The 8,712-nt window shown below is 39.6% G+C and overlaps 1 protein-coding gene across 3 annotated transcripts in view; it reads right to left on the bottom strand.

Annotated features, from left to right (window-relative positions):
• Positions 1–915: 915 nt before the first annotated feature.
• CDK17 (cyclin dependent kinase 17) overlaps positions 916–8,712 on the bottom strand; it is a 144,813-nt gene continuing 137,016 nt past the window's right edge. For 2 of the 3 annotated variants that reach the window (XM_031939815.1, XM_031939816.1), the window contains 4 exons: positions 7,035–7,077; positions 4,022–4,112; positions 3,285–3,362; positions 916–2,757 (listed from right to left, as the gene is read on the bottom strand). In XM_031939815.1, the coding sequence (XP_031795675.1) occupies positions 2,720–2,757; positions 3,285–3,362; positions 4,022–4,112; positions 7,035–7,077 (250 nt within the window). In that variant the 3' untranslated portion in view covers positions 916–2,719. Of the gene's footprint in view, positions 3,363–4,021; positions 4,113–7,034; positions 7,078–8,712 lie in introns of all 3 variants that reach the window. The other variant, XM_031939814.1, reaches the window with a different exon arrangement.

The following is an 8,712-nucleotide window of genomic DNA, read 5'->3' as shown; positions in this document are numbered from 1 at the left end:
GAGTCTCTGGGGAGCAAAGTGTCTTCTCCTTCTATGACTCACCATCTTTTTTTGGATTAGTACATGTGTTTCTGGTCTGCCCACACCACAAGGGCATGCCTAGCTTGAAATATTCTATGTGGGGTAGAAAAGCTCAATTGCCAAGAACTAAGTAGGGGGTGAGGGGGTGGGGTAGAAGCATGATCAGCAATGCAAAGAGGAGGGATGAAAGTGCCAAAGAAGTAAAGTTTTCATTTCTTTGTGAATGTATGATATCTGTACTAATAAATCAGAATTTGCCCATGGTTACTAATATTGCTCAGGGTGCTAAGCAACTAGATACCAACTCATCCCTGTTCCCTTTTTGGTTTTTGCTTATTTAATTTCCTTAGCCATTTGTATTATTTCTAAAAATGAAAACGGTAAAAAAGATGTGTTTTCTTTCTTACCTCTGAGAACTGCTGGTTTTGGATGAAAAAGGATGTTTCAAGAGTAACCCTATTCCTGAGGTTCAGGGTGCTTCACTCATTTTCAGGCTCAAGTTTTGGCTAAGTATCATGTAGCAGCTGGCTTGCTTCCGGAAAGACCCAACTGACACAAAGTAGCCCCTCCAGGCATTCCCAGCAGAGTTTGGATGACAATCATTGGAAATGTTTCACCTCTCTTGACAGAATGAGGCTTTGGGGATGAAGCAGTTGAAAGCTCTAACACATGTGCCCCCTAATGCATAAAACTCCTATCCCACTGATCCACGTAAGAATTAGCCCCCACACAACCAAGGCATCATAAAGGACCTTCCCCAAAGGTGTCAGGCCCTTACCACCACTGCTTCAGTACTCAAGTATCCCAAGAGATGTGAGATATAAAGGGTAACGAAGGAGAACTCTATTCTCCCAATGGTTCTTTTTCTGTGGAAGAATCACAATTCAACAAAGCCATATTTTAACAACATGGAGATTTTGTTATTATAAACTTCAAAACAAAACCAAGGAATTCCACATAATATTTATACTTTCAAAAGTACAATATTAATACGTGTTTGTCAGTTAAGAAATAACAGCAGTTTGTTAGGTCTACAGGATTTTACGTAAAACCAGTTTACAAATGCTGGAAAGCAGTAGTGGTCCAATATTCACCAGTATACATGAATCTGTTTCTTCCAGAAAATTAAAAAACAAAAACAAAAACAAAACAAAACCCCCAAATAATTAAATTTACCAGTATCATGAACTATTAATAAAACACCCCCCCCAAACATGCCACAATCATTATTCACAAATAAAGTTAAAAGGAAATATACAAAAATTCACTTAATACTGTTAAATAACAATAAACTACAAGATTTCCTGAACAGAAATGGTAGGACCCCTGAATGTTTTTACAGTGAATAATCAGGAAAAAATTTAAGTTGTCTATGACTATTTTCATGATATACCAGCCAGAGATTTACATGACCATTTCAAAATATCCCAATAAAGATTTACAATCTGTAAGATGCACTACACAACTAATTGTTAATGGTGAACACAAATGCTTAAAAACACTGTTCCCATCATCCACCAAGGTGCCCTTCTGACACCCAATGAGATGCACAGGCACAGCCGTAATGTCTGTCATCTCTGGTAAACAGAGGTTGGCGACATTTTAAAAAAAGCCTCCAAGTTCTCATTTTGGGAAGAGTACGTAGTTAATCATGGCTCATGTCACGTATCTTATCACAGCTTCCAGCTGATTCCAAGTAAATATCATGGGGGGCAGGGGAGAAGTGGAGAGGGGAAGGAGAGAGTAGGAAGGGAGGAAAGTAGGAAATGAAATATGTTCTTCCAATAAAGAAAATCACCCTGCTTCTCATCAAATACAAGAATAATATTTCAGAAGAATAACAGGATGAGAGGTTCATCTGAATGGATTTGTGTGAATTAGTCCTTGCTGGATTAAAACACAACATAAATTAAGGTTAATTCATTGTATACCAATGTTCAGGAGCATGCAAACGTTGCTAAACTAGCGGTGGCAAATAAATAATCCACGTGGCTCAAGTTCTGGGCTTCTAAAGGAAATCTTTCCTGCCTTCTTGCCTGCCTCAGCCTTCCTCCCCAGGCAGGTGGGCAGGCAGGCATTCACTTGCTCGAAATCACCTTGTGCGTCACGTGCTTTTCTAAACATAATGTGCTTATAAAACTCAGAACTACCACCTCGCCAATGTTAAATAAGAAATTGTCTCATGAACTTAGAGCATTAAATGGTTCACCTATTTACGATTAAGCAAAGCTAAGTTTACATTCCAGGAAACATTGCAGTTTAATAAAAATAACAAACAAACAAAAACTGCAGCAGTCAAACAGTTTGTGAGGAGAAACAGATGCATTCACATATCATAAAGCCATTGCAACTTCTTCAGGCATTCAACTGTTGTGTTAAATAGACAGACAGTAGTTACTTAGCAGCAATGATTCCGCAATAAATAATGCACTGTGTTTCTCAGTCCTGCACAAAAATTGCAGCTCCAGTTACACCAACAGCTGTAACCGACTGGCTCTAATGGCAGAGGAGACCTTAAAACCAACTGTACAAGAAATTGTCACACTGTGACAACAAATATAAAAACATAATCTGCAGATCGGAAATAAAAAGACTCCACTGGGAATAGGACAGCGTAGACAAGCGAAGATCCAAGTCCAGAGCTGAGTCCTTGCTTGGTAAGAGAGGCCGGGCCGGGCTTGAAATCCTGCTATCGAACTTAAAAGAGCATGCTCTGTCTTCTGTTCTTGCCGTGTCCTAAAATATAAAGTCATTGGGTGAGGCAGTTCAGAGTTCAGAGTTTACCCCACAGATCTGGTGACTCAAGGCCACGCCACGTTCCCACCAGCAAAGCTCAGACTCGGCGGTCAGGGCGACCGGCGCTGGCTTTTGTTAACGCGCCCACGTGGGGACGGGGTCAGTCTATAGCTTCTATGCTTCCAAGTGATGAACCTGAAGACTAGGTAAGCACAAGGTGCATCTTCGGCTTCGGCTACCGGGCACGGCGCGTTCAGGGATCAAGCCAGCTCACTGGTCAAAGGTCTCTGTGGCTTCAGTAGCTTTCAGGCCCCCTCACTTGACTGAGTCTGATTTCTCTCTGAAGATACACTGAGCTGCCCACGTCATATAGAAAAGCGAGTTACGTGCAGTTCTAACAGTATACCATTGTGGCACAGGACACTGAGTTTCACATTAATAAAATTACTAACCAATTTATAAACAAAAAGCTTGTTTCCATTCAAAAATTCAAGATCGACACGTGAAATGGTTTATTACAAACACACCTGTCTCTGGATAGGAAGAATTTCGAAAACCCGGGTCCTTTTGCAATTGAATTTCTTTCAAACTGAATATTGAGACACCTAGAATAAGAAGAAAACATTCAGATATAAGAGTGAAGTATCAGCCTTTAGAATTTTAAATAAACGTGTTGCAACTATTGGAAAAAATTGTTTAAAAATGTTTGGACCCCATTGTTCAGTCAGCACATTGACCAATTACAAGATGAAGAAAATCAAAATATTTTCTCCCAAATAACTATTCTTCCTACTTCTGCTTTATAACAATTGTTTCTCTAAGCACAAAGTATTACGTCTTTGCTACCCACAAAGGTTAATTGGAAGGAATTTCACATCAGTAGAAATAACTGCTGACTGTTGATGACATAAATAAAAAGGATAAAAAGTGAATGAAGAATCAATATCTTACACATTAAGAGAAAAACATTTCTAAAAGTCTTGGAAAGGTGATCTTTGTTTCATAACAAAATCACATTATTTACAGCTAAATGTAGACTGGCGATCACATCACACATGTCTTTTATTAAAAAAAGGTACATTTTGGTTTCTTTACAAAATTAATTGTGACCATTCAAGTTTAACATACTAACAGGGTGCACAAGAGCAAATGGAAATAAAACTAAACTACTCCTTTTTGGAATTCTGATCCAATTATGGAAAAGGTGAGGCTTTAAGGGCTGAAAGGCAAAATTAATGAAAATACCCTCTGGAATTCCTCTTACTTTCAGGTAAAGCGTGTATTCTTGTTCCCAGACTTCGAAAGTATGCGTGCTTCATGGCTTCCTCTGCTGAAACCCTTGTCTTTGACTCATACTGTGGAAAAAAAAACCAAAGGAATCATTTCATTCACTTTTCCTGGAATCATCCTATCATCAGAAAAAAGAAAATACAGAGAAATACTGTATTTAGTACCTCTCTTTGTCTACTCTTGGTCATCAGGCCCATTTATAAATCTAGATTATTATTTCAAACTGAGAGAAAAGAAAGGTTGTTTTCCAAGAATATCAATCTTTTCTAACATAATTTACGTCTCTCTATAGGTTTTGAAAGGACAAGAATCAAGATTGGGATTAGCTAACCTTGAGTTACGTTTCCTTTTTTAACACAAAAGATTAATACATTTTCTAAAGTTATTTTGCAATCTAATTCATCATATCCTTGATGCCTCCATTATCTAACCTGCTTCATGACTATATTCACTGCAAGCTTCAAGCAGAGAAGCTAAGAGATTCTGTCTCAGTTCCCAAGTGAAAGCAATGATCAAAGAAAAATCTATATATCCCTGTAGGCAAATTTGCACAGGTAATAATATGGCATATTAATTTTTCAACATAAAAAATACATACATGTATCTAAACTTCAAAAGGTGGACTAATTATTAGCTATTGAATCTTACTGACAAATCAGCAAAATCAAAGCCAAAACCCTCTGATAATAAACTCTACGGCATATCTACAATAATGTTGCATTAAATAAGCTGGAGTGGATAGGGAGTGAGTGGTTAGATAAAAGTAGATTGTTCTACAAATCAATGAAAGTCTCTCAGTGAGCAAACTGGGGCCTTGTATATAAAGAGCACTCTTCTCCATTCACCAGCTTTCTCCTGCCCTCTCTTCTTCTATGTGAAGCAGCCAAAGCCAATCACCCCTCTGCATTAGCCCTGACCTCCTCAAGAAGCCCACCTACAAGAGCTGCCTCCACTTCCTTTCCTCACCAGTCTGACTCCTGCCATCATCACCATGCTCTTTTCTCTCTGCTTCCGGATGATATTCTGTGTTTTTCTCCCCGCTTCCGTTTCGCCCTCCTCCTTCTGCTCCAGGTCGGACCTGCTACCTAGGGGTCCCTGTGAAGCTGTCACAGGCCCTCTCCTTTCCCTGTATGCTCCCTGATTTTGTGGTTTACTCAGCTGCCAGGATTTGTTTGATCCTTCCTAAGCAGATGATTCTCAAATGTTCTCCCCCTGGCCTCCACTCTCCCATCTCCAACTGCCTATTAAAATCACATCTCTTCTTGGCCCCCTCCTCTTTCCCTAGCTCCCCCATCACTGCCGAAGACACCACACCTCCAACACTAAGGCCCGCCCTGGCCACTCCTTGCCAAAGGTTCTCGATGCCCACCCTTGTGGCTCCTTCTCCTTTCTGGCGCTGCCAGTCCTAGGGCTAGGCTCTCATCCCTGCTCCCCGCCCTTGCTCCCCAGCCTCCTGTGGCCTTGTTCTTTGTCACCTAACTCCTCCCTTCTCAGGTGTGATGGCCTGCAGGCAGACACACACCACCCACCACCTCCCTAAGCCAAGCCTCCTCATGGACTGTCCCCCATGGCCAGAATGCTCTCCTTCCTCCTCTCGGGCTCCTAATTTCCCTGGCTTTTTTCAAGTGTCAACTATGGTCCCAAACCTGTCTGAATGCTCCTTAATCTTAAGTCTCTTCTGAGATTACCCCCAATTTAACATATACACATGTTTATATATCCCTATCCCTAAGAAAATATCTTGTCTATAGATAATTCTTTGTATGTTGTCTCTCCTCCTGTAGTCTTTAAGGTCCTCGAAGGCAAATACCTTTACCTATCTTTGTATCCCAATGTTTCGCAGAGTTCCCATTAGTACATGCTGCCCAATTGTTGTGATGAACATATTATATAATTTCTTGCCCATAGTAAACACCTTTCTGTCAAATGCCTAATTTGCTTTTGAGGCCTAAGGATTCACCTTAAGCGAATTAATTAATATAGTCAAAGGTAGTCATTGGCTTTCCACTGTGTTTAGCCCTGGATCGTTCCTGAAGTATTGTGTTTACTTCTGGGTGACACATTTTAGGAAGGAGACTTTTGAAAAACAGAACACCTGTAGGAGTGTACCTGGATTGGAGATGGGCCTTGAGAATCTATGGTAGATAAGCATCAGTCAAAGAAGAAGTGGATACTAAGTATAAAGTAGAGAAAACTTAACAGAGTCAAGATAAGTGTCTTCAACATGCTGCCTTCGGATCTATACAAGTGACTGATCAAAATTCCAAGAGCTCAGGGCATTGAGGGATAGAAGCTTGGGGTACTTTTCTAAAGACTTTCAGAGGTAATACTGGCTCCCAAGGACCAGTCATTTAACTAATTCTGAGTCTTCCTTGCTGTAACTGCTACCTCACTTTGCTCTATTCTGCAAGGTTTTGTCAAATTTTAGGTAATCATCCATGTCTCCAGAATTCCTCTCATCTGTTTGGCATGTAATCTTATTAAAAAAGGAAAGGAGGTTCATTAGCTAGAATCTATCACTGAAGCAGCCATGCTGACTCTTTTTCTAAGTTTTCAGAAAGCATCCCTTTAATGAAATGTGATAACATTCTGGCAGGCATGAAATCAAGCTTATTGATCTGAAGTCTGCAGACATTTTTTCTTACTAACCTAGGCTACCTCTGAGCCCATGAGGTCTGAACATGAAAGAGGCCTTCCCTTTCTAGGTCCCTCTGTGGCTCAGACCAGAGGAATTTATTGATGAATTCATAGGTCTCCAAATTTGGACAGGCAGTTAGGATACCCCTTTTTAATTGCATTCCACTCTGAGAAAACTTGTATTGCATGTCTGCTCATTTAACATTTTAACAATTAAAACATAATGTACACTGAAGTCAGGAGGACCCGAGTTCAAATCTAGTTTCAGATACTTAACACTTCCTGGCTGTGTGACCTTGGACAAGTCACTTAACCCCAATTGCCTCAGCAAAACAAAATGTACAACTTACCTGAAGAAATCTTGTTATCAATTCAATTCCTTCAGAGTCTAGTCTGAAAAAAACAAATAAATGATTAATTTTAAATTTATATTTTTGCTTTAGCTACTAGAAAATTCAAGAGCCCAATGTACTGTTGAAATCTGCTCAGCTCTTGTGCCTTAAAGCTCCCATTCAGGCAGATTCTGTTCTATGCTCAAATATCTCACCAAAACACAGTGTTATCAGCTAAAAGCTGTTTCAAGTCCTTCGAGAAGTGGATAGGATGTGAAACTGACATCTCCTCAAGGGGGTAAATGTTAAGTTGCAAATAAATTTATGGAAAGGGAAGATTCCTTTTTAAAAAACAATTAATTTTTGTGGGTGCACGTTGCCTTATGAATCATGTTGGGAGAGAAAAATCAGAACAAGAAGGAAAAAAAAAAAAACAAAAAAGAAGTGAACATAATTTAAATTGATTTATATTCAATCTCCATAATTCGTTTTCTGGATGCAGATAGCATATTCTATCCAAAGTATATCAGGATTGCCTTGGATCACTGAACTACTGAAAAGAACCAAATTAACCAATCATACATAGTTGATCATTGCACAATTTTGCTGTTATTGTGTACAATGTATTCCTAGTTCTGCTTGTTTCACTAAGCATCAGTTCATGTAAAACTTTCCAGGCCTTTCTAAAATCAGCTTGTTCATTATTTCTTGTAGAACAACAATTTTCCATTGCCTTCTTATACCACAACTTAGTCAGCCATTCCCCAATTTATGGGCATCTACTCCTTTTCCAATTCTTTACAAAAAAAAAAAAAGAGCTTCTACAAACATTTTTGCACATGTGGATCCTTTTTCCTCCAAAAAGACAGATTTCTGATGGAATAATTAATATTCTGCCTTATCTTGGGGGAAAATCTGCTGCTAGGAAAATTAGACTCATTACAGGCACATTCATTTAAAGCCCCTATGAAGAACAGCTGATGCAAAAGACAAAGCAGAACTGTTGTTGGGGAAGTGACTAGCCCTTAACTACCTAGGATGTCCTGGGAGTTGATTTACGAGGCCCTCTACAGGGAGGGCCTGTGTGATCTAGGTCCTTCAAGGGACAGACTAACCACGTCTCCTTGCCCTTATGGAGCTTATAAGTAATAACAATGAAAGATCAAACTATTAATAAGCCATTTCCAAGTAACTGCAATAATTTCTTGTGGGGAAGGAGGTTACGGAGTCTCCAGACAGTATCATTTCTTCACCATAAGCCTGCAAGCTGATATGCCTTTAAAATTCATGAGCAAAAAAGCAAATGTGTAAAGTCAGCCTTCTATGAATGTTTTTTGGAGGTCCAAGCTCCAGAAAAGGGCCCAGACCCTGTTCCTTAGGGGGAGACAGCCTCCCAGCATCTGGCCACTTTCACACATTCTTGCCCATTCCACTATTTGGACACACTCAGTGCTGACAGGAAGCATGGGCAGGAGACACCAGCTCCTACAGCTCTACAATACTGGCTCACTGGAAAAGAGGAAGATGAAAGTGTATGTATCATATATTAGAGATGGCAATACAAAAAAATTTTTGAAACTTTCTCAGAGTAGACCTGGAAAAAGCAGCAAGAAGCCCATGCTACAAATACATAAATGGCAATAATTATGTGAAATATGAAACAGAGAATAAATGAGGGATAAAAACAACACTGGAT

Source organism: Sarcophilus harrisii, chromosome 5 (genome assembly GCF_902635505.1).
Source record: "Sarcophilus harrisii chromosome 5, mSarHar1.11, whole genome shotgun sequence".
NCBI classification, from domain to species: domain Eukaryota; kingdom Metazoa; phylum Chordata; class Mammalia; order Dasyuromorphia; family Dasyuridae; genus Sarcophilus; species Sarcophilus harrisii.
The sequence above is the reverse complement of the archived record's forward strand: the minus strand, read 5'-3'. Positions and strand labels throughout refer to the sequence as shown.